A 26508-nucleotide genomic window follows, 5' to 3' on the forward strand; every position below is an offset into this window, starting at 1 on the left:
GGAAAGAGAAGTATCCCTAAGAACTGACCCAAAACTTGTTACAACTTCTCTCTTATATATTAAAGGAAAACCAAAGACTCCCAGAGAATTACAGAAAGCTTCCAACATCAATGTCAGACACCTAAATCAATAAAGAGAACAATGGAACTCAGAGGAAAAAAAACAGCAGGGAGCAAAAGAAAAATCCAAAAAAGCATAAATAACATCTTCACAGAAATAGGAGAAGATACTATATACATAAAAGAAAACGATGATGTTATAAAATAGGAAAGAAGTAAGAAAAGAATTTTGGGAAGTGTATAATCACAATGAAAAAAAAAACACTTGAAAACAAAGTAATGGATATGGAAAATTGAAATGCTCAGTATATCCTGACCAGGCCTTGAGTGTTGGCTCCTTTCTAGGCCTTGTAGATAAACAGTTCTCCATCCAAACAAAAGAGTCGCCAATACCTCCTTATAATGTGACTACACATATGTGAGGTTATCATATAGCCAGTGGACAATGTAAAAAATGGTACTGATGATTGTAGAAACTATACTTGAAACTGATGTTATAGAGTCAGCAGTGTGGCTTGCAAAAACAGTAATTGCATTGCGTTTCATGGTGGCATGGTTTAGGGCACAGAGGTTTGGTGACGACCCTACAACTGCCCAACATGGGTCCCCCTGAACTGCCAGGACCACATTCTGAGTGGGCAGAATGCCATCACCCAAGTATGTATACACTGAGGAAAGAGGACACTCAAGAGATATTTACTGAACATCTACAACCTGATGAGAAACTCTCCTTGGAATTTTTCATAACTTCCGAGATACATGGGAAAATCCTTATTTTCACAAATTCTGTATATCCACTCAAAAAATAGACCCAGCCCTGTCAAATTTTAGAATACCAAGAGAAAAAGGGAAGATCCTAAAACTTATAGAAAGGCAAACCATTTAAATAACAAGTCAATGTATCATCTGACTTTTCATTAGGAAACTTTAATACAAAAAGACTGGAGAAAAATGCCCTAAGATATCTGAAGTCTCTGCCTAGCCAATTTATCCAGCAGGTGTGTAAAATATTTTCACATATTCAGGGTCTCAAAAATGTATGTTCTTATATACTTTCACAGAGAGGTACTAAAGAATGTGCTTTAGCAAAACAAGAAAGAGAAAAGCTCTGGATCCAGTAAATGGTGGCTTCAACTCAAAGAGTAATGCAGTGAAACAAGTACTAGATTACCTCTGCATTTACCACGTGGAAAATATTGTGGAGCACCACATCACCTATTGGAACACTTAGGAAACAACAAATTTTCAAAATGAAATAATTATTAACTCTAGGAGAAATATCATGAATATATATGTATATATGAAAATGTAATTATAGTAAAATAACTGACATACTAGTAAACAATATTTACATTGTAAAACAATGCAAAAACTATAGATTTAGCTAAACTCTGTGATACTGGGAGAAGAGGCATTGTATGGGTAGTTATATTTTATGAGAAATACATCTTCATCTGTCATATAAGAAGCCAATATATAATGTGTAAAAATCATATATTAAGAGAGAAGCATAAGAATATCTGAGAATTTGGAGACCATTGCAGATGAAATAGCTGTGTCAAGATTGTTTTCCTTTGGGAATAAGAGTGAAGAATGAGGAGAAATGGGGCAAAGGTAGCATTTTAGTGCTATTTGATTTGTTTAACCCAGATTTATGTTGATAAAAGTAAAAAATTTTTTTAAATGATAAATGTCAACAATGTACAAGATGGATGAGAGAAGAGAGATACCATTTTATTTTTCTATTTTCTATTTTTTTCTTCTTAGGACCTGGCATATTTTGATACCAATGACAACAGATGATGTGCTAAAGGAGATTAAAGGAAATCAAGTGGCTTTTCAAGATTGCTTTATTGCAGATTTTCTTTTCCTGCTGACCTTTCCTTTGTTGACAATACCTGAGATTCCTGGATTTTTACCAATCTCTTCACCACATGGTAGTCAGTTAATAGCAGCCTGGGCTGATTGTGTTCCTTCATCTGTTGTTGTGGTAGCCGATATGGAGACCTTTCAAACAAATGATTCATTCCGTACTTGGACCAGAATCAGAGTGCCTCCAAACATTTTGACTGAGGATGAAAGACACAGTGTGTCTGATGTAAGCCTATCACAGGATGGAATATTTTTTCTAATAAATGGTATTCTTTACATAAAAAGTTTTACTGGGTTCAAAAGACTGGGAATAAGTGAAAATCTTCCTGCTAGTGGAATTATTGGCATTACAACAAGAAAATGGTGTTGGGTCAAATATTTATTAAAGGTTAGTAAAAGATTATGGATATTACACTTACACATTTAGATATATTTACCATATTATTTAATTCAGTGAAATATGAGACTATACTATACAGCTTTTTTGCAGAGTTATTTTATTTATGGTTGTAAATAAGTCCATCTTCCTAACCTAACTTTTCAGAGGCCTCGTTATAGAGATACACTTTCAGCAAAAGAAATAAAATACATATTGTGTATTATTATGCAGAGTCATTTAGCCATATTATGAGAGTTTTGTTTTACCTTGACATGGGCAAAAGGTCCAAAAAATTATTTTTCCCAAACAAAGATTCTATGTGCTCTCAAAAATGAATTAACTCCTCTTTTTGACAATATAGCGAATAAGATATCCTAAAGCTATTCCATTACAAAACACCTAAAATGTTGTGTAAAATTTTAAACTTTTGTAAAGCATATAGCTGGACCTGTATGGAAGTAGGGGAAATCCTGAGAGGAATGGGGTAGTCCTAGATCACTAATCTAGAGGCATAAGCCAATTCCAAAATCTTGGCTGCTGTAAGCCCATGTGCTGATCTTAGATATTTAGACCTCTGGTACTCGGACATAAGGCCTTGGGCCTGAGCATCTGATAAGCATTTTTTCATAAAACAAGAACCTTAAAAAATTTCCCCAACATTATTAAATCTATCTCAGCTTTAACTCTTAGAAGGAGAGAAAAGTCTGTCTTCAGAATTTGTGATCAGAATACTCATGAAAGAAATTGAGGAAGACACAAAGAAATGGAAAAACGTTCCATGCTCATGGATTGAAAGAACAAATATTGTGAAAATGTCTATGCTACCTAGAGCAATCTACACATTTAATGCAATCCCTATCAAAATACCACCAACTTTTTTCACAGAACTGGAACAAATAATCCTAAAATTTGTATGGAACCAGAAAAGACCCCAAATAGCCAGAGGAATGTTGAAAAGAAAAGCAAAGCTGGTGGCATCACAATTCCAGACTTCAAGCTCTTACAAAGCTATAATCATCAAGACAGTATGGTACTGGCACAAAAACAGACACATAGATCAGTGGAACAGAATAGAGAGCCCAGGCCCTCAACTCTATGGTCAACTAATCTTTGACAAAGCAGGAAAGAATGTCCAATGTCAAAAAGACAGTCTCTTCAACAAATGGTGTTGGGAAAATTGGACAGCCACATGCAGAAGAATGAAGCTGGACCATTTCCTTACACCACACACAAAAATAGACTCAAAATGGATGAAAGACCTAAATGTGAGACAGGAATCCATCAAAATCCTTTAGGAGAACAAAGGCAGCAATCTCTTCTACCTCAGCCACAGCAACTTCTTCCTAGAAACATCGCCAAAGGCAAGGGAAGCAAGGGCAAAAATGAACTATTGGGACTTCATCAAGATAAACAGCTTTTGCACAGCAAAGGAAACAGTCAACAAAACCAAAAGACAACTGACAGAATGGGAGAAGATATTTGCAAATGACAGATAAAGAGCTAGTATCCAAAATCTATAAAGAACTTATCAAACTCAACACCCAAAGATAATCCAATCAAGAAATGGGCAGAAGACATGAACAGACATTTCTGCAAAGAAGACATCCAAATGGCTAACAGATACATGAAAAAGTGCTCAACATCACTTGGCATCAGGGAAATACAAATCAAAACTTCAAAGAGATACCACCTCACACCAGTCAGAATGGCTAAAACTAACAAGTCAGGAAATGACAGATGTTGGCAAGGATGCAGAGAAAGGGGAACCCTCCTACACTGTTGGTGGGAATGCAAGCTGGTGCAGCCACTCTGGAAAACAGTATGGAAGTTCCTCAAAAAGTTGAAAATATAGCTACCCTACGACCCAACAACTGCACTACTGGGTATTTACCCCAAACATACAAATGTAGTGATCCGAAGGGGCACCTGCACCCCAGTGTTTATAGCAGCAATGTCCACAATAGCCGAACTATGGAAAGAGCATAGATATCCATCAACAAATGAATGGATAAAGAAGATATGGCATATATATATATATATATGTATATATATGCCATACATATATATATATACACACACACATACATATACATATATATATACACACACACACAATGAAATATTATGCATCATCAAAAAAAAATCTTGCCATTTGCAATGACATGGTTGGAACTAGAGGGTATTATGCTAAATGAAATAAGTCAATCAGAGAAAGACAATTATCATATGATCTCACTGATATGAGGAATTTGAGAAATAAGACAGAGGATCATAGTGGAATGGAAGGGGAAAATGAAACAAGACAAAACCAGAGAGGGAGATAAACCATAAGAGACTTCTTAATCTCAGGAAACAAACTGAGGGTTGCTAGAGTGGAGGGGGGTGAGAGGGATGGGGTGGCTGGGTGATGGACATTGGGGAGGGTATGTGCTATGGTGAGCGCTGTGAATTGTGTAAGACTGATGAATCACAGACCTATACCCCTGAAACAAATAATACATTATATGTTAATTTTTAAAAAAAGAATCTGTGATCAGAACCCACATGGACTTTGGGGCCCAGATTCCCAGGACATGCGTAGTTCAGAAACCATTAAGGCTAGCACCAAGCAGAAGAAAACACAATAATTTCTGGAGAAATAAACCCTCAAGTCAGGCTTCGAAAATTTCCCACAGATAACATTCTGACAAAATTGAGCTCACAGTAAAAAATGACAAAACACACAAAGAAACAAGATGCCATGGGAGTCAGCGGAAACAATAAAAAGCAGAATCATTCCTGCAAGGACATCAGGTATTGGAGTTGGCAAAATATAAAATATCCTTAATAGATTTAAATAAGTGGAAAACATAGGGAAAAAGGAATCTACCAATGGCAAGACAATTAGTAAAACTAAAAGCAAGAAAGTCATTACTATAAAATTTAGAATAGTGGTTATCCTGGAAAGGAAAAACAATAGTGACTGGGAAAGAAAATGGGTGGCCTTTGGGAGTTCTGATGATATTCTGTTTCTAAATCTCTAAGGTCATTACACAGACTTCTGCTTTGTCACAAATCTTCCAGCCATGTATTTTTCTATTTAGTCCATTTTCTGTCCATTTTCTGTATGTGAATTGTATTTCAAAAATTTTAATATGTAAAAATAAATGTTAAAATATTACATTTTATGTAATAAGCTTAGGTAAAACTAATGAAAATTGAAATGTAAAATTCAGTGGACAGCTTAAATTGAAGATTGAATCCAACAAAGATAACTAATGCATTGGAAATTAGATAAGAAGAAATTAAACAAGATAAAAGTCTGAGAGAAAAAGAAATGGAAAACAAGAAAAAAAGAATAAGGGAGAAAAAAGAGAGAATGGAAAAGAGAAGATCCAACATATATCTAATCAGCATTCCAAAATGAAGGACCAGAGAGATGGGAAATAACTGAGAATTTTTCAGACTTAAAGATATCAATCCTCAGTCCAGAAATAGTAATAAATGCCAATTAATATGGTAAAAAATAAAACCCACTTAGAACAAAATAATCAAATTGCATGGTCACAAATTGCATGTTAGTCAAAGACTAATGAGATATTAAAATTATCCAGACAGAAAAGACAAATTACAAGCAAGGCAATAAAATAATTAAGACCAGTGGAAGCCAGAAGATAGTAAAATACTCAAGTAACTGAAATAAAATTATAGTCAACCTAAAATTATATACATTCAATGAAACAGTCCTCAAGAACAAGAATGCTTAAAACTATTTTAAAGAATCAAAACCAGATATTTTAGAATATAAATAGAATAATTGCATTGAAAACTTATTAAATGTGCTCAATAGCAAAATGGAGATGATATTATAGAGGAAACAGTCAATAAAACTGAAGCTACCTCAATAGAAATTTTCCAATCTAAACAATAGAAAAAATAGTCAAAATTGAACCAAGTCTGGGGCACCTGGAGGGTGCAGTTGGTCAAGCATCCAACTCTGGTTTCAGCTCAGGTCTGATCTCAGGGTCATGAGATTCAGCCCCATGTCAAGCTCTCTGCTCAGCACAGCATCTGCTTGAGACTCTTTCTCCCTCTCCCTCTACCCCCATGCTCTCTCTCTCCCGCTCCTCCTCTTTCTCTCTAAAAAATAAATGAATAAATCTTTAAAAAACATTAAACCAAGTCTTAGAGACCTGTGGGATGATACCAAAAGGTCTAGCATTCATGTCACTGAAGTCTCAAGAAGGAGAGGAGAAGGAGTATCATGTAGTAAAAATATTAGAATAATTAATGGTTAGAAACTTCCCATATTTGGAAAAGATATAAACTTATGGGGTCATGAAACTCAGCAAACTCCAAACAAGATGATTGCAAAGAAATTCATAAACTACTGAAAACCAAAGGGGAAAAAAACTGGAAAGCACCCAGAGAAAAATGACACATCATATATAGAGAACAATGATTCAAGTGACGACAGATTTCTCATCAGTAGCCATAGATGACAAAAGGCAATGAAGTAATATTAAATACTGAAAGAAAAGAAATATTAACCTAGAGTTCTATTTCTAGACAAAAAATGTCTTTCAGGAATTAAGGAGAAAAATAAAGATATTTTTAGATGAAAGAAAACTAAGAGAATTTGTTACCAGCAGACCTGTTCTAAAAGAAATAAATGCCAAATGAAGCTTATTAGGTGGAAAGGAAATACAAAATTTAAAAAGTCAGGAATCAATAAAGAACAACAGAATTGGTACTTATATGGGTAAATAGATTATTTTTACACCCTTAAGATCCTTAAGATAATTTGACAGCAAATATGTATAAAAGCAAAACTTAAAACATAAATATTTTCTGGTGGGGCTTTTAATGTATCTTGACATATAGGACAATTACAACATAAATGAGGAAGGATAAAGGAACCTATGGAGTAGTGAGTTTTCTTTATTCCAAAGTATTAATTCTAAGTAGGTTGTGAAAAGGGCATAAATTGTAACCCCTAGAGCAACATTAAAAAAAGTATATGATCCCAGGGCACCTGGGTGGCTCAGTCGTTAAGTGTCTGCCTTCGGCTCAGGTCATGATCCCAGAGTCCTGGGATCAAATCCCACATTGGGCTCCCTGCTCAGCAGGAAGCCTGCTTCTCCCTCTCCCACTCCCCCTGCTTGTGTTCCCTCTCTCACTGTGTCTCTGTCAAATAAATAAAATCTTTAAAAAAAAAAAAGTATATGATCGGGTGCCTGGGTGGCTCAGTCATTAAGCATCTGCCTTCAGCTCAGGTCAAGTTGCCAGGGTCCTAGGATTGAGCCCCACATTGGGCTCGGTGCTCCACAGGAGACCTGCTTCTCCCTCTCCCTCTCCCCCTGCTTGTGTTCACTCTCTTGCTGTGTGTCTCTCTGCCAAATAAATAAATAAAATCTTTTTTAAAAAGATTATGATTAATATATAAATTAAAATGGAATACTAAAAATATTTTTTTCAAATAATCCAAGACAGAAGGGGAAATACTGGGACAAAAACAGAGAATACAAATTAATAAAATGGTAGAGCTATATAGAAACATATCAATAATTTCATTAAATTTAAATGGCCAGAGCACTAATTAAAAGGCATCAATTGTCAAATTGGATATATTTTTTTAAGTTTTTGATGTTCCAGTTATTTGGGGGCACCTGGGTGGCTCAGTTGGTTGGGCATCCCAACTCTTGATCTTGGCTCAGGTCTTGATCTCAGGGTCCTGAGTTTCACCCATTTCACCCATTTCTCCACCCACCTCCCCTCTGGTAACCATTAGATTGTTCTCTATAGTTAAGAGTCCATTTCTTGGTTTGCCTCTCTCTCTATTTTCTTTCCCTTTGCTCATCTGTATTGTTCCTTAAATTCCACATATGAATGAAATCATATGGTTTTTGTCTTTCTCTGACTAATTTCACTTAGCATAATACTCTCTAGCTCCTTCCATGTTATTACAAATGGCAAGATTTCATTCTTTTTTATGGCTGAGTAATGTTCCATTTCCATTATTTGTGTGTGTGTGTGTGTGTGTGCCACAAATTCTTTATCCATTCATCAGTCATAAAACTCAACACCCAAAAAAATGAATAATCCAATTTAAAAATGGGCAGAAGATATGAATAGACATTTTTCCAAAGAAGACAAGCAGATGGCCAACAGACACCTGAAAAGATGCTCAACATCACTCATCACCAGGGAAATACAAATCAAAACTACAATGACATATCATCTCACACCCATCAAAATGGCTAAAATAAACAACACAAGAAACAACAGGTTTGGCAAGGATGTGGAGAAAGGGGAACCCTCTTGCACTGTTGGTGGGAATGCAAACTGGTACAGCCCCTCTGGAAAACAGTATGGAGGTTCCTTAAAAAGTTAAAAATAGGGTCACCTGGGTGGCTCAGTTGGTTTAGTGACTGCCTTCGGCTCAAGGTCATGATCCCGGAGTCCTGGGATCAAGTTCCACATCGGGCTCCCTGCTCTGCGGGAAGCCTGCTTCTCCCTCTGACCCTACCCTCTCTTGTGCTCTCTCTCTCTCTCTCAAATAAATAAATAAAATCTTTAAAAAAAAAAAAAAACGTTAAAAAGAGACCTTCTCTATGATCCAACAATTTCACTACTGGGTATTTACCAAAAGAATACAAGAACACTAATTCAAAGGGATACATGTACCCCAATGTTTATAGCAGCATTGTTGACAATAGCCAAATTATGGAAACAGCCCAAGTGTCCATCGATTGATGAATAGATAAATTGGATTTTTTTAAAAAGACCAAACTGTATACATTCTATGAGAAATTCATTTTAAATAAAATGATGCAGGTGAATTACAAGTAAAATATTGGAAAAGGCTATATCATGAAAACACTAGTTAAAAGAAAGACAGGACACCTGGGTTGCTCAGTTGGTTAAGTGCCTGCCTTCAGCTCAGGTCATGATCCCCGGGGTCCTGGGATCAAGTCCCACATCAGGCTCTCTATTCAGCAGGGAGTCTGCTTCTCCCTCTCCCTCTGCCCCCCCACCCCACCATCGTCTTCTGTCCCTCTCTCAAATAAATAAATAAAATCTTAAAAAAAAAAGAAAGATAGAATGGATTTATTAATATCAAATAAGCTAGGAAAATACTCAGGGATAAAGGACATTATATAATGATAAAAGGATCAATTCATCAAGAAGACATAACAACCCTAAATGTGGTACACTTAACAACAAATCTTCAAAATACAAGAAACAAAATTAATTGAATGGAAAAAAGAAATAGATAAATCAACAAATTGTTTGGAAGATTTCCACACTCCTTCTTCAGGAATAGATAAGACAAACACAAAATTCCAAAGATGTACAAAGAAACAGCAGCAGGGGTCAGAAAATTATCGCTCATCAGTCAAATCCACTCTGCCACCTTTTTTTGTAAATGGTTTTATTGGAACTCAGCCATGCTCATTTGTTTATGTATTCTCTCTGCCTGCTTTTGCACTACAACAGCACTGATGAAAATTTCCAACAGAGACTATGTGGCCCAAAACCTAAAATATTTATTATATGGCCCTTTCCATAAAAAGTTTGGTGACCCAAGAGTAATACTATTTGTTAATCTAATAGTACATTTGTAAAATATACTCCACCTATCAACAGCAGGAAGCACATTCTTTTCAATTAGACATGGAATATTAACCAAGATAGACTATATTTTGGAACATAAAATGAACTTTAACATATTTAAAAGAATAAAAGCCAAAGTATATTCTCTGATCTTAACAGAATTAAACTAGAAATAAATTTTTTAAAAATATATCTAGAAAACGCTCAGGTATTTGAAAATTTACAAATACATATCTAAATAACCCTTTGGACAAAGACATTTTCAAGGGAATTAGAAATAATATTTAACTGACTGAAAATTAAAATACAACATATTAAAACCATATCAAAACTGATCAAATTAAAAGAGGAACAAATCCATAATTACAGTTGAAAATAGAATAGCAGAAAATAGGCAAGGGTATAGAAGTACTGAGCAGCTGACTGAATCTAGTTAAAATGTATAGAACATTTTACCCAACAACAGCAGAATACATATTCTTGGCAAGTGTTCATGGAACATTTATCAAGATAGACCATATACGGAGTCATTAAACAAACCTCAACAAATTTGAAAGAATTTAAATCATCTAAAGAATGTTCTCTAACCACAATGGAATTAATCAATAACAGAAATATATCTGGAAATATCCCAATTCTTGGAAATTAAACAGTACACCTCTAAATGATTTTTGTTAAATAGGACATTTTAAGGGAATTTAGAAAGTCTTTTAACTGAATGAAAATAAGAGTATAAGGTATCAAATTTTATGGAATGCTGCTAAAGCAGTTCTTAGAGGGAAATTTATAACATTAAATTTTTATATTAGAAACTTCCACTTCTGGTCAAGATGAAGTTAAAAAGCAGGGACTATATATTTACCTTCCTGCATAACACACAAAAACAAAAAGACTGAACAGAATGTATGAAACGATGCCTCTCAAGACATTGTAAATCAAGATGAGCCCTGCAATTGTCCTAGAATAACCTCCTGAGAGAGTTCCCAGATTATGGAACAAGGACATGGGAAACTCAAGCAGAGTTTAGCAGATTCCCTGAGTTCAGGAAGTGGAGCTGACAGGAGAGAACAGGTGGTTGGAGTTTGCAAAGCAGAATATCAGAAATGAAAGAGCTGCACACAGAATTCCAGAGATGTGCAAAGGGTTCCCCTCATGTATTCAGCAGAGTACTAATAAGTGTATGTATGTGGGGAAACTGTCCAATCTGGGGAAAGGGATGACTGAATGGGCAGGGGAATAGAACTGATAATTTACATAGGGATGGGAATAGTACCTCTTCTAACCAACCAAATTGAAAATGCTCATAGTGATTCATGGGGCATTGGGTAGAGTGCTCTAAATGTCTTGCCTCAGTACTAAGGAATAAATATCACCAGACTGTCTAACAAATCTTAAAAACAAGACCCAGAAGGATCCAAATGTTTCCCAGTAACTTAATTAAATCTCAGAACAAAATTCAAGAGTACTTATAAAAACTATTCAGCACTCAACAAGGTAATAGTCACAATTTCTGTCACCTGATCAAATATATCATGCATTGGGAGAAAGCAAAGGGGAAAAAAGAGGGGGGGGGGGCAAACCAAGAAACAGACACTTAATCACAGAGAACACACTGATGGTTACCAGAGGGCAGGTGGTGGGGCAATAGGTGAAATAGGTGATGGGGATTAAGGAGTGCACTTGTCATGAAGAGCACCAGGTGATATATGGAAGTGTTGAAGAGCTATATCGTACACCTGAAGCTAATATTACACTGTATGTTAACTAACTGGAATTTAAATTAAAACTTTAAAAAAATCATACCACACACACACAACAAAGACTACAAAACATTACTGAGTGAAATAAAAGACTTAAATGGAGAGATTGGTTCATGGGTGAGAAGATTCTCTACAGTTAAGATGTCTATGCTTGAGAAATTCAGCACACATCATAACAATCCCAGTGGGCAGCCATTATTCATGTCATTGTTCTCATATATACAATAGAAATTGAGAAGCTGATTCTAAAAGTCATATGGAAATTCAAGATAGAACAAAAAAATTACAGATATCTAAAAATAAATGCCACTAAAAGTGTATAAGATCTTGGTTGAGATAAAAATAAAATATTATCAAAAATATTAATAAAGATGTGAATACATAGCTAGCTATATCATGTTCATGGATTAGAATACAGAATATTAAAAGCTTTTCAGTTCTTCTCAGATTTATCTATAGATTTGATGCAATTCTAATCAAAATTGCAATGTTACTTTGTGGAGCTCAATATACTGATTCTAAAATATATATGAAAGAGTAAAGAGCTGAGGGTTGGAAGGGGATGGAGTAGCAAAGTATTCTATCATGTATCAAACTTTATTATAAAGCTATAGTAATTAAGACATAAAATATTTACAGGAGCTTTTTTCATTTAGTTCTATATCTCACCAACTTTTGGTGTGTTCAATTTTACTATCTGAACTCTTTTAGAGGGTATGCACTAGCTTTCTTATGTTTCATGCTTATATGGTGTATGGTTGTATTTGATCCTTTTACTATCAACCTATCTGTGGCTTTATATTTCTTATAAACTGCAGTCTTGCTTCTTCTCCACTGTGACAACATGTGCCTTAAAGTTCTAATATTCAGTCCACTTAGATTTAACGTAACTATTGCTATAGTTGGAGTTAGGGCCATCTTGGTATTTGTTTTCTATCAACCGCACTTGTTCTTTTGTTTCTCTTTTCTTGTCTTCTGAGTGAATCATGTATTTTTCAGTATCTCTGTGTTTTCTACTGTGTTGATTCTTTTTTATTCAAAACTGTTTTTTATTGGTTGCACTTAGCTATACAATAATCATCTTTAATTTATCAGAGTAATTCCAAATATATACTTCACAAGTGTTAAGAAACTTATAACTATATGATTTCATTCATACCCCACCCACCCTTTGTACTCTTATCTCATATCTTACTCCTAAATATGCTATAAATCTCAATGCATTGTTAATATTTTTGCTTTAAAAAGTCAGTTGTCATATGGGGCACCTGGGTGGTGCAGTCAATTAAATGTTAGAATCTTGGTTTTGGTTCATAATGTCAGGGCCATGAGATCAAGCCCCAAGTCGGGCTCCCCACTCAACCTGGAGTCTGCTTGAGATTCTCTCTCCCTCTTCCCCTACCCCTCCTGCTTGTGCTCTCTCTCTCTCTCAAATAAATAAATAAATCTTTAAAAATGTCAATTGTCATAAAGATATATAGGTATATAAATATCAACTGATAACAAAATTTTATCAGTTGATATTTATACATATATATCTATACATATATATATGTATTTATATATATATATATATATCCTCCTGGGTATGCTTTATTTCTGTTTGCATATGCAGAGTTCTTCCTGAACTCATTTCCATTCAGCCTGAAGAATGTCTTTGAATTTTCTTGTATAATAAGTTTTCTCAGCATTTGTCTGTATAAAAGTGTCTTTATTTTTTCCCTTCATTTTCGAAGGATATTTTTCACTGAATACAGAATTATAGGATGACAGCTGGTTTTTGTTGTTTTTAAAACATATAAAAACATCATTCCATTATCTTATGGCCTCTTACCATTTTGGGTAAGAAGTCAGCCATTATTCATGCTGTTGTTCTCATATATACAATGTATCTTTTTATCTGTAGCTGCTTTCAGAATTTGCTCTTTCTCTTTGGTTTTCAGCACTTTTATTATGTGATTAGGTGTGATTTCCTTGTATGTATCCTGTTTGTGGTTCAAGGGAGCTTCTTGGATTTCTGGGATAATGTCATTCATTAATTTAGGGGTGTTCTTGGACATTGTCTCTTCAAATATTTCTTCTGCACCATTCTGTTTTTCCTTTCCTTCTAGGAGTTTAAAAACACATATATGATACTGTTTAATATTGTCCCACAGATCTCAATCTATTTATTCTTTTTTTACCCTACTTCTTTCTTTATATTTCAGTTTGTATATTAAACCATCTTCAAGTTATCTACTTGGCTTTTCCCACTTTACTCTTGAATCCATCGAATAATTTTTTTATTCCTGATATCATATTTTTTATATCTAGCAATTTCACTTCTTTTTTATTATTTACATATCTCAGCTGAAATTCCCCATCTCTGCCCTCATGTTGCCCATCTTTTCCACTAGGTCCTTCAGCATTTTTATGAGTTTTTTTCTCTTTAGTCATGCTTGGGTTCTTAGCACTGACAAGATTCCAGAGAACTCTTCATACTTTACAAATGGCCACCACCTTTCAAAACCCAGGAGAGCTGTCTCTGCTCTATAGCCTAGCCCACCAACTTTTTGATCACTGAGGGATTCCTTCCTCTCTCATCTTGCTCCAGATTTTCATGCTTTGGGAGATCTCTCTATCTATCTCTCTTGCTTCCCTGTCCCACATATGTAAAGGCCAACCATGTGTCGGGGGGAGAGTTTCCCTCAGCCAGCTTACCCACTCCCAGCCTATGGTAGCTGAGAATCCAGAATGCAGATGGATTTCTCTCAACTTTGCTGCCTTGATGCCTGCCCCCTCCTTGTCTTCAGAGGATTACTGCTTTATATTTGGGAGAGGCCTGAATGCCTCAGGGGGATCTATCAGCTCCCCTGCCTTGTCCCAAAACCTTTTGGCTTCACTTCACTAAGTGAAGATCTATGGGAAAGTTTGTGGTGGGTAAAAACTCATTCCTTGGAATCCCCATCTGTAATATTTATGATGGATTCCCATCCCTCTGCCAAGAATAAAAATAATTATGGGTCTTTTCTATGAAGGGCTCATCATTTTGTTACTAATATATTTCAAGGATCATCTCACACTCATTTAAAGCAACATAAGCTCTAGACTTTAAATTGAATCTTCATTTGATAAAATGGCTTTTTACTGAAATGACTCTTTACCAAATAGTCTGTTTCTTTGGTTACCAGTTTGATATCTGTCTACATCCTGTTTGAGTATATCCATTACTAAATATGTGTACATTACATAAACTTAGGGAGGAAAGATGTGCCCAAGAGACTCCTTTTGGTCATCATGAACATAGAAGTTACATATTCGGTAAAAATCTCTAAGAATTAGAGACAGTTGGGAAGGAGAGATAGGGAAGAAGGGGGACCTTGGAACTCTAAATGAAATTAGGCCCACTGAATTTCAGACATAGCAGTCTCTCAGTGGCCTTCCTCTCTAACAGCCTGTGTTCATAAAAGGGTGGTATTGATTTGTCTAAGGTTTTCAGTTCTGTCTTCTCTTTATCTCATATCCAAGGAAACTATAATTCCAAAAATAACTTAATGTTTAAAGTGTCTTTATATCTTGATAGTAATGAACATGGAAGGGGCTTGTGGCCAGAGCGGATAAATACATAAGAAAAGAGAAGGCTGATATTCTCTGAGGGTCAATTTAAAAGGGAATTAAGATGAATTATTTCTACAGATAGAAACAATATATCAAAGAATAAAATTACTGAAATAATTTATATTTATGAATACATATATTTCTATGTAATACATTTCAATGTCTAGAGTATTATTCAGAAATACACTAAAAGTTAGTAGTTAAAGTTAAAATGTAGTAGTTACTACATTTTAAATATAGCAAATTAGAAGACCAGAATTGTTAGGAATGTCCCTAAAACCAAAGATCTTCTAATTATTTTCTATTTTGTTATAGGCTAAAAGAAGAAGTAGCATGGCAATCTGGACAGAAAATGAAGTTTATCTCGGATATACTTTTCTTAAATTTGTCAAAATAATAACTACTGAAAAACTGAAAAATCTTCTAAATATATCATCAGCTGCTACACTGACTATACACAATGTCGAGTATCCAGGACACCCTTTGGAACTTGCCTTATTATTAAATTACTGCACTGCATGTAACATCAACAAAACAATTTATGTGGTAATATACAATGAAGATACAGAACAGTGGGTGTACCAAGACTTTGCATTAGATGTCTCTACGGACAGTTTTTTAACCCCACATTTTATATACGCAGCACTGCCAGATTTAATACTGCGGGACAAACATCGGATCTACTATTGTTATCACAATTTCACCGAGACTGGAGTTTTACAAACACCTACAGAATTTGGAAATCTATCAAGATTATCACATAACAGCATTATTCATGATATTTTCATAGGTGAGACATTCTCATTCTGCAAAAATTATTCTAATTTTTATAGTAGACATCTTCCTTATGAAGATGTAACAATTATAAATACACTCATATATGATACTTTTGGTAAGTAAAAGTGCACTTTTTACCACCTAAAAATGGATATCTTTTTAAGTTCTACTAAGGTTATCTTACATAGCGAAATGGCAAACTCAAAATAGATTCATTTTGGTCATTCAGCAGATACTAACTAAACAACCTACGCATGCATTTTCAGCATAGGAGGTGATATGGTGTTGTCTTCATTTCCTAGGGCTCCCTAGGGCTACCACAAACTGGGTAGCTTAAAACAATAGAAATTTATTGTCTCAGTTTTAGAGAGTAGAAGTCCCCATTCAAGGTGTCAGCAATGCCATGTTCCTTCCGAAACCCAAAGGGGGGCTCTCTCATTGCTTCTTCCTAGCTTCTGGTGGCTTGCTGGCAAACCTTGCCATTCCTTGGCTTGCAGCTGCATCATTCCAACCTCTGCCTTCATCACGACATAGCATTCTCCCTGTGTCCTCACATGCTATCTTGTTGCAAGGACACAGGACCCAACCTACTCCAGTGGGACCTCATCTTAACTAATTACCTCTGTAATGATCCTATTTCCAAATAAGGTCACATTCTGAAGTAATACTGGGAATTAGAATGTCAACATCGTTCCCAAAGGGACAAAATTCAACCTATAGCAGGTGTTGTAGAGTTAAATGGACCCATATTCCTATCCATGAGCAAGTCATTGAACATTTGCAAGTCTCATTTTCTAATCTAGAATATAGGGTGGTTGTGTTGATTGGATAAGGGATTGTAAGTAAAATGTTTAGAATAAAACTGGACATGTGGTAACAATAATTATTCTGAATCTTATTATTCCCAAGGTAGTATACTAAATAAACATTATAGGCAATGCAAAGAAATAGGAAGTTCAATCCTCAAAAAGTGTGTTTAGGAGATAGCCCTAACCATGGAATTTAAAGGAAATGTCTCTGTAATTCTTTCTTTCTTTTAAAAGATTTTATTTATTTGTTATTAATTAGAGAGAGAGTGTGAGCAGGGGGAGGAGCAGAGGGAGAGTGACAAGCAGACTCCACACTGAGCCCAGAGCCCGACTCGGGGCTCAATCCCACAACTCTGAGATCATGACCTGAGCTGAAATCAGATGAGTCAGATGAGCTGAGTCAGATGCTTATCCAACTGAGCCACCCAGGCACACCTTGTCTTTCTTGACTCCTATCACCTGGCAACTTCCAACCAGTTGATTTTTATGCTCCCCTTTACAACAAAACTCTTAAAAAATATCGCCTAGTTTCACTTCTTCATCTTTCCTCACTTTATCTTGAAGCCACTCTAATCAAATACTCCATGGGAAGTGCTCTTGTCAAGGTTCTTAACAACCTCCACTTTGCTAACCCAGTGGCCAATTTTCAGCCATCCTCCATGAGCTGGCCTTCAGCAGGGCCTGATTCCTTTTTTCTTCCCAAAGATTTTATTTATTTGACAGAGAGGGAGAGAGCACAAGCAGGGGGAGCAGCAGGCAGAGAAAGAGGGAGAAACAGGTTCCCCACTGAACAGGGAGCCTGATGTGGGGCTCAATCCCAGGACCCTGGGATCATGACCTGAGCCAAAGGCAGACACTTAACTGACTGAGCCACCCAGGTGCCCCTAGCAGGGCCTGATTCTTGAAATAACTTTTTGTCACCTGACTTCTGAGGTGTCACTTTTTTGCCCTTCCTGCTACTTCACTAGCTACTCCTCCTCAGCCTCTTTTCCTGATCCCTCATCTTCCTGATTCCCAAATGGAGAAGCACATCAGGGTCTAGTTTTCAGACATCTTCTGGAGCTCTGTTTCCATGCGCTGTGCCCTCCGGCCATAACTCCTAGCCTGACTCCAAGCTCCAATTCCCAACTGCCTCTGGGATACCTTCACTTGGATGACTAGTAGGCATCTCAGATTTAACATCCAAGAATGAATCCCTGAGTCTCACTCCTATCTCAACCTGCTCCTGCCTAGTCCTTTCCTATCAAGTAAATACCACCTCCTCCAGTCTTTCCAGCTACAAAAACCTTGACCTCATCCTCGAGTCCTTCCCTTTCACATCCCACAACTAATCCCTGGGCAGCTCCCCTTGGCTCTATCTAAAAAGTCTACCTAAAAGCCAACCCCCTTCCACCAGTCCCATTCCATTCCAAGCCAGTGTCCTCTCCAGCCTATACATGCAAGAACCTTTTACATGCTCTCCCTGCCTCCACCCTTCCAACCCATTAGAGTCCACCTAGCAGCTAACGTAAGCCTTTGAAAACATGCAAAATCACATTATTCCTCAGCTTAAAACCCTCATTCGGCTTTCTATATCACTTTGGATTTGGATAAAATCCAACACCCTTACTATGGCCCGAAAAGCAGTATGTGGTGTGACTCCAGACTCTGATGTCCTCTCCTGTCACTTAACCCTCTGTTCGCTGTTACCTCGTTGCAAACTGGGCTCTTTGCTGTTCCTTGGATAGCTACTGTTTCATATGCCAGATAATTCTTCACTTTGATGTCTGCATGACTCCTACATTTAATTCAGGTTTGAGTCCAAATGCCACCTGATCGGGGAGCTCTTCCCTGACCTTGCCCTAGTTCCCGTGCTCTGGCCCTTATACTTCATTTTGTTCACAGAGCTTCTCATTACCTAACAAACTACATGTGTGCTTATTCTAAATTAACTGAATCTTCCATGAAAAAACAAGCTCTGTGTGACTTTGTTATATTTGCTGCTTTGCCCACAGTGTCTAAAATAATATATAATAGGTCCTTTTTTGAATAAATGGATGAACAAATACTCATTGAACATGCACTATTGGTGAAGCGCTCTACTGGGAGGTGGAGATAGCATAGAAATTGGACACAATTCTCACCCTTTCTTCTTCTTTTTTTTTTTTTTAAGATTGATTGATTGATTTGAGACAGAGAGTGTATTTGTATGAGGGCAGGGGGAAGGGCAGAAAGAATCTTAAGCAGACTCTATACTGAGCACAGAGCCCCACACAGGGCTCACAACCCTGAGATCACAACCCGAGCCAAAACCAAGATTCAGATGCTTAACCAACTGAGCCACCCAGAAAGCCCCAGAATTCCCACCCTTTCAGAGTTTACAAAATTGCAGAGGGTAAAGACAAACACGCAATAAAGCAACACGGCTAATGCTATGACAGAGCCAACCTCAGGGGCTAGAGAGGCACACAGATCGAGTACCTTACCCATTCTAGGGGAGAGGAAGGTACAGAAGGCTTCCTTGAAGAAGTGCTGTCTAAGCTGAGTCCTGCTGAATGGGTAGAGGTTAGTTAGGCAGTGAAGACAACAATGGGGATGGGGTGCCCAACAACCCAGACACAGAGAAAACAGGGTACAATCCAGGCCTTGAAAGACAATCCACTGCTGAAACAGAGTTCTCCAGAGAGAAGAAGGAGAAATCTCTCCTGGAGAAATCAAGTTCAGGTTATGAGAGTCCTCATAAGCCATGTGAAGAAATCAGACCTTCTCCTAAGGCCCATATAGGGTTTTAAAGAGTTTTGAGCAAAAGAGAAGCAGAATCATATTTGTGTTTTTAAAAGGCCACTGACCACAGTGATAAGGAGATAAAGTTAGAATAATCAACAGGGGATAAATTTTAGAGGGACCTAAAAGGCTGAATGTTTTACCAAGAGCCATTTGGAAATGCTGAGATAAAAAGTCTAAACTGTCCATAAGCATATGAAAGATGAATTTAAAAGCCTTCAGCCTGCAGCATTTCCATTTCTCAAATAACCCACTATTTAAAAGTTGCCGTGATGGTGCCTGGCTGGCTCAGCTGATGAAGCATGAGACTCTTGATCTTGGGTTCAAGATCAAGCATGAGTTCAAGCCCCACATTGGGTGTAGATGGGTGTCTTTAGTCAATTTTAGAAGTTTGTGTTTCCTTAGGAAATCACTCATTTTATCTGGATTTTCTAATAAACCTTATTGGCAAAGGTTTCCCATTTTAATTTTTAGACTGCTTATCATCTGTAATAGTATTCCCTTTCTCATTTATGATGTTGTCTGTACCCCACCCCTTATTACTTTGACTTGCAAAATATTGTTTCTTATTCTTATGGTTTTTTGGTTTTGTTTTCTTTTCCTTTGAAAGGAACTCTTGGCTTGTTTATCAAATCTTCTTTCTATATAATTCCTTAATTTCTGCTTTTGTCATTCTTGATTCTTCACTTGTGCTTTCTTTTTATAACTTTGGTATCTGTTGCCTGCTTCTTATGGTAAATGATTAGTTCATTTATTTTCAGTCTTGTTTTCTAGCACTTAAAACTACAAATAAACATAGGGCTATACATTTTTCTCACTGTGGCTTTAGCTGCATCCACAAACCTTTATATATAGTGTTTTTAATCTCATTTGCAAATAATTCCTAATTTTCATCTTAACTTCACATTTAATCCAAAGATCATTTTGTAATGTTTTAATGAGCGGGGTGCCTGGGTGGCTCTGTCGGTTAAGCATCCAACTCTTGATTTCAGCTCAGGTAATGATACCAGGCCTGGGATCCAGCCCCACATCAGGCTCTCTGCTCAATGGGAGTCTGCTTGTCTCCCTCTCTCTGTGCCCCTCACCTCCTTGTGCTCTCTCTCTCTAAAATAAATAAATAAATCCTTAAAAAAAAATAATGTTTTAAGGAGCAGCGTGACAGGCAGGAGAGTGACATCTAGTCCAGATTTATGAGATTAGGAAAGTCCGCATAGAGGAAATGCCTTCTCAACTGAGAACAGGAAGAGGGTACATATTAGAAAATTTAGATCAACAGTCAGGATGGGAGCTGAAGTAGCAAAGACCCAGAGGCGGGAGAGAACATGGCAAGTTTGCAGAACTGAAATTTGTTGTGAATGACTAGGTGGTATGTGAATCTGAAAGTGGCAACCGACAAGGCTGGCTGAAAAAGACAGGACCGCATCACCACATGACCTGGACATTATCTAAAATTCAAGAGCAATATATATTTTTTGTTTTGTGAGGTTTTGAGTTTTATGTATCATCACACTGTGTGTATCCTGCACCTACTTTTCTCACTCAACATCCAGATAGATTTTTTTAGGTCATCTGCCTGCATTTTTTTCCTTCCTCCTGGTGAAATTTCTAGAAACACACACACAAAGCACAGCAGACCAAGAGTTTGGTAAGCCTGGAGGGAGGAAAAACAAAACAAAATTAAATTTATAAAGTAAGTTATGTGAGAAAAATTACCTCGTCACTGTGCTGCCCAAAGTGCCTCAACATCCCGAGTTACCAACATGTTACTGCTGGTGTTTGATGCCCATGTGTGTTGCCTCAGCAGGAAGGGCATCTTGCCCTTGCAGTTATACTAAAACACTCCGAAAAATATTCCGAGCTGCATATTAACCTTACCGATCAACATAACAATTTCACCAGCATTATCATATGGTTGAATTCCTACTGACAACATTATCACTATATGAGAACTTAAGGTTATAAGGACATGTATGTGGACAGTGATGTCTCATTAAAGTATTCTGATCCTAACAACAATTGACATTGCTGATTTAGGAGTTTTACAGTAATTTGTGAAAATGCCACTTATTTATTCAAATTTCAAATGTAAGATGCATAAGCACAATACACTCTGAACCTTCCTCACTCTATGAATTGAACTTCCTCCTTTTAGTCAGTCCCCTTAAAGTGTTGTTGTTGTTTTTGTTGTTGTTTTAAATTAGGGAAAGTATATCCCTAGAACTTATCCACGGAGAATGTCATGTCTGGAAAAAAGCTATGAAATCAACTAGTCCAACTGTTCATTTTACAGATACAGCTACTTCCAAAGAATTTAAGAGACTTATTGTCTGTAAACCTCTGTGACTTAGACATAATACTCTGTTAAGGGAAGGAAGTTGGTTATTATTTATAGAGTGAACCTGAAGACATAACAACACACACACACACACACACACCCATTTCTTTATCCCAATTGTATTGCTCTGCTACAACTACCATAACAAGATGTCATGGGCTGCATGGCTTAAACAATAGAAATGTATGTTCTCACAGTTCCGCAGCCTAGAAGTCCAAGATCAAGGTGATACCAAGGTTGGTTTCTGGCGAGGACCCTCTTCCTAGCTTGGAGATACGGGCCACCTTCTTACTGTGTCCTCACATGGCCTTTCCCCTACCTGCATGCACAGAGAGATCTTATGTCTTCCTCCTCTTACAAGAATACCAGTCATATTGGACTAGGACCCTTATGACCTAGTTTAGCCTTCATTACCTCCCAAAAGACATTATCACCAAATACAGTCACAATGCAAGCTGGGGTTTCAACCTATCCATTTTTGTGGGGGGGGACACAATTCCATCCATAGCACAATGCTTCCTAATAATACTATTCCTGCATGTCTATGCTCATTATTATTTAGTGCACTAATTCCAGCTTTTTATGTAAGTGGTGTCATATATAAAGTGATGTCGTAAGTACAAGAAGAATCTATCCAGGAAAAGAATTGTTCTACTACAAAGTGGGAGAGAAGCTCTCCAGCATCACATAAAAGTTGCAGGTTTGTGTCTGCACACTCTAATTTTCTCAAAACAGATAAATCCTTCATTACTACAAAAGAAATTATTTTGGTTAAAAGTGCATGGATTTATGGTTACTTAGAATAACACAAGCTTTTCTCCTTCTTTTCCAGATTATTATGGAAATGTTGTGGTAAAAATGGAAAATAACATAATGTTTTATTTCAAGATCAATATTAGAGCTGCAATAAAACTACATTTATGGACAAATAGCACAATGAAGTCATTAATTTTATTGAGTTCATCTGCTCAAATATATCTCATATATGTTTTTGAAAATGGCACAGTACAGCCACGGGAATATCCTTTAAAACTGGAATCACAAAGTGTACATTTCACTACAAAAGAAAAATGCCCCTACATGGCATTTCATAATAATATTTTAAGTGTTTTTTACTTTTTGGACAAGGGACAGAACCTGTCCATTTGGGCTCAAATAGTCTATCCAGAAAATGTTGGTCTGTATATTGTTGTGGAATCATACGGCCCAAATATATTACAAGAGAAAGAACAGGTTCACTATGAAATCGCCCTAGGATACTGCACTAAAACCACGGTAAGTTAATATTTTAAAATCTATTCATTTGATTGCAATAAATGTAAAATTAAAATATTTACATTTTTTTATCCTGTCACGAAAAATATAGTATCTAACATCATTGGTGACATTCAATGAAGTTTTCTGATAACAAACATTTATCCTTAATTTTATGTCATCTTGACTCTTGTTGAAGTAATTTCTGTTAGCTGATTGTGGTAAAAAATGTTTAATTTGAAAAGAAATTGAAATTTTCTTCATCTGTTATAAATATATATATATATATACATATATTTATAAACATTTAAAACAGATTTTCCTTCTAGGTTTAGCTTAGAAAATGTTGAGAAATATACAAGTTTTTAATAAATAGTAATATGATAAGCCATTAGCTCCTGAGCCACAATTTTCACTTTCAATATCCAAGGCAAATATCTTTGCCGCCTAAAAGCACTTTCCTGCAGAACTCTTTGATGTCAATTGTATTATTTGCTTCCTTTTTTTTTTAAACACATGGCTTTGTGTAGACTTCTCTCTGCTATCTTTTGTACTATATAACACCACCCCAAAACCTGACAGCTTCAAACAGCACCCAGTTTTATTTGTCAACAATTTGGGTTGTGAGCAGCTGGGCGATAGTGCTGGTTTCATCTGTCTGCGTTCATTCATGAGGTGGTCATCTGGTAGCTTGTCTGGGACAAGGTGATCTAAGATGGCCTCAACCACATGTCAAGTGGTTGGTGCATGCACTGGCTTGTGTGAATAAGGGGCCTCAGCTGAGCACTTGTCTCTGATCCATGTGGCCTCTATCATCCAGGCCAGAGCTGGCTTTCTCCCAAGAGAGTCTCTGGGCAGTATTCTAACACAGTACGAGCAGATCCCAGAAGGCCTCTTGAGGCCTATGTTTGGCCACATTCTCTTTGTCAAAGCAATTCACAAGGACAGCCTAGGTTAACAGGATGGAGAAATAGAGCCTACCTCTTGACGGAAAAACAGCAAACTTACCCTATAAAGGGGGGTGCCTACAGGAATGGGAGGGATTACTGCAGCTAACTTTGCAGACAATCCAGCACAATTAGGTACAAATGTACTGTATATATTATTTTGTAGACTACTTTCCAATGAACATTATAGCATAACCATTTTACATCTACTACAATTCCTTCCCAAACACTGTATATTCTATTTCCCACCTTCTCTTTCTGGGCTCAGATTTCTTTAGCATATACTGTAGTGGGCATCTTAACAGATGCAATGGAATGAAATGTTCAGTTAATTCCAAAATCAGTTAAAACAGAGAATCATAAAAAATGAAACTGATATGAATGAAACATTGTACTTTAACTTAAATAAATGGATGTACATTCATTAATCAACCTTTTAAAATAGGCCCACAGACTTTTCTTTGAAATAAGTCAACTTACTGGAGCATCTCCTCTCCTTTCTTGCATAACCTTATTCATAATGCATTATCTCTGAGTTCCCACTTCTGTTTCTTTAAAGCGGGGTGTGCCTGGGTGGCTCAGCTGGTTAAGCCTCTGATCTCGGGGTCCTGGGATCAAGCCCTTTGTCGGGCTTCCTGCTCAGCGGGGAGTCTGCTTCTCCCTCTCCCTCTGCCTCTCCTCCCATTCTCGCTCATGTTCTCTTTCTCTCTCAAATAAATAAAATCTTTTAAAAATAGAGGAGGGAAAAAATTAATGACACTGGCAAAGCCATCAGAATTCTAGATTTTTTCATTTTGTCCAACTTCTTACTGTTATCTTGCTCATACCTAATTCAGCAATTTCTTCAGGGACTTGTTTTATTAAAACTTTCCAGAGCAATCCATTTTGTTCTCAGGGAAACAATAACTTTACTTTCCTTTTACGCTCAATTTCATCAGTCCATAATGTTTAATTCCACAACTACCATAATACCACAATCTGGCATAAACAGGTTTAGAAACACAGAGAGCTGATTTAGATTTGCATACAGACATATGGATAAATCTTAAAACAGTGTCGAGTGGAAAATAGTGTCAAGTAAGGAACTGAGATCCATCACAGAGTAACGTTTACAAAAATTGCAAACACCTACACGTAAATCACAAGGAACAAAAAGAAAAGCGTTACTCATTTTACACGGATACCAAGATCCCAAGGACAGATATCAGATCAAATATATCATATGTCATCAAATATGATGACATCATGCTTGTTTGATACATGTTATGGGGGCCTGCACATAGGGGGAAGAAGAAGAGGGGAAGGGAATGGGGGAAGAAGATACAGGGGAAAAGTAAAACATAATAAATAAAATAAGACTGGATTGATCATGTTTCAAGAAACAAGGTGTATATGTAACTCACTTTTCTGAAACTGAGGTACCCCCTTCCTTCCAGAACAAGAACAGAAAAGATTTACACTCTCCTTCAGCCCAGGAAAGTTTTCTTTGATTATCTAGCTGCAATATCTGCATAAGCTCTCATAAGTTTTCTTTCCAAGAATGGGCTGCATAATGTACATTTGCCCATTTGCAATTCAGAACTTCAAAATATAGTTACCAATCAAAATATACAAATGACCAAGGACAAAGAAACATTAAAATTTGCATGTTTTGATAAAATACTGTCTCTGTCATTTATCAGCTGATAACATTAAGCAAGTTTTTTAAAATTTGATTCCATAAAAATCTTACTTTATTAAGATTGCTTTTACATCTAATTTTTTATTAAGTTATTTTTTTTTAAGATTTTATTTATTTATTCATGAGAGAGAGAGAGAGGCAGAGGGAGAAGCAGGCTCCCAAGGAGCAGGGAGCCCGATGTGGGACTCAATCCCAGAACCCTGGGATCATGACCTGAGCCGAAGGCAGACACTTAACCATCTGAGCCACCCAGGCGCCCTTATTAAGTTATTTTAATTACAGTACAGTTAACATATAGTGTTGTGTTAGTTTCAGGTGTACCAATATAGTGATTCAACAATTCTATACATCACCCAGTGCTCAATATGACAAGTGCACTCCTTAATCCCCACCACCTGTTTCTCCCAGCCCCCAACCTCCTCCTCTTTGGTAACTATCAGTGTGTTCTCTAGAGTTAAGAGTCTGTTTTTTGGTTGTCTCTTTCTCTTTTTTTTCACTTTGCTCATTTGTTTTATTTCTTAAATTCCACACATGAGTGAAATCATATATTTGTCTTTCTCTGACTCATTTCATTTAGCATTATACTCTCTAGTTCCAAAAATGTCATTGCACATGGCAAGATTTCATTCTTTTTAATAGCTGGATAATATTCCATATATATGGTATATATTCCATATAT

The 26508-nt window shown here is 36.6% G+C and overlaps 1 protein-coding gene across 1 annotated transcript in view; it reads left to right on the forward strand.

The window, feature by feature from the left end:
* The window catches only part of CATSPERE (catsper channel auxiliary subunit epsilon), a 209403-nt gene that overhangs the window by 127914 nt on the left and 54981 nt on the right, over nucleotides 1-26508 (forward strand). Inside the window, exons 9-11 of the mRNA XM_064594423.1 lie at nucleotides 1827-2319; nucleotides 15579-16053; nucleotides 22780-23222. Coding sequence (XP_064450493.1) covers nucleotides 1827-2319; nucleotides 15579-16053; nucleotides 22780-23222 — 1411 coding nt within the window. The remainder of the gene's footprint in view (nucleotides 1-1826; nucleotides 2320-15578; nucleotides 16054-22779; nucleotides 23223-26508) is intronic.

This window comes from Mirounga angustirostris, unplaced genomic scaffold (genome assembly GCF_029215605.1).
Source record: "Mirounga angustirostris isolate CCGP_5_RB_7025 unplaced genomic scaffold, mMirAng1.0.hap1 SCAF_6, whole genome shotgun sequence".
Lineage (NCBI taxonomy): Eukaryota > Metazoa > Chordata > Mammalia > Carnivora > Phocidae > Mirounga > Mirounga angustirostris.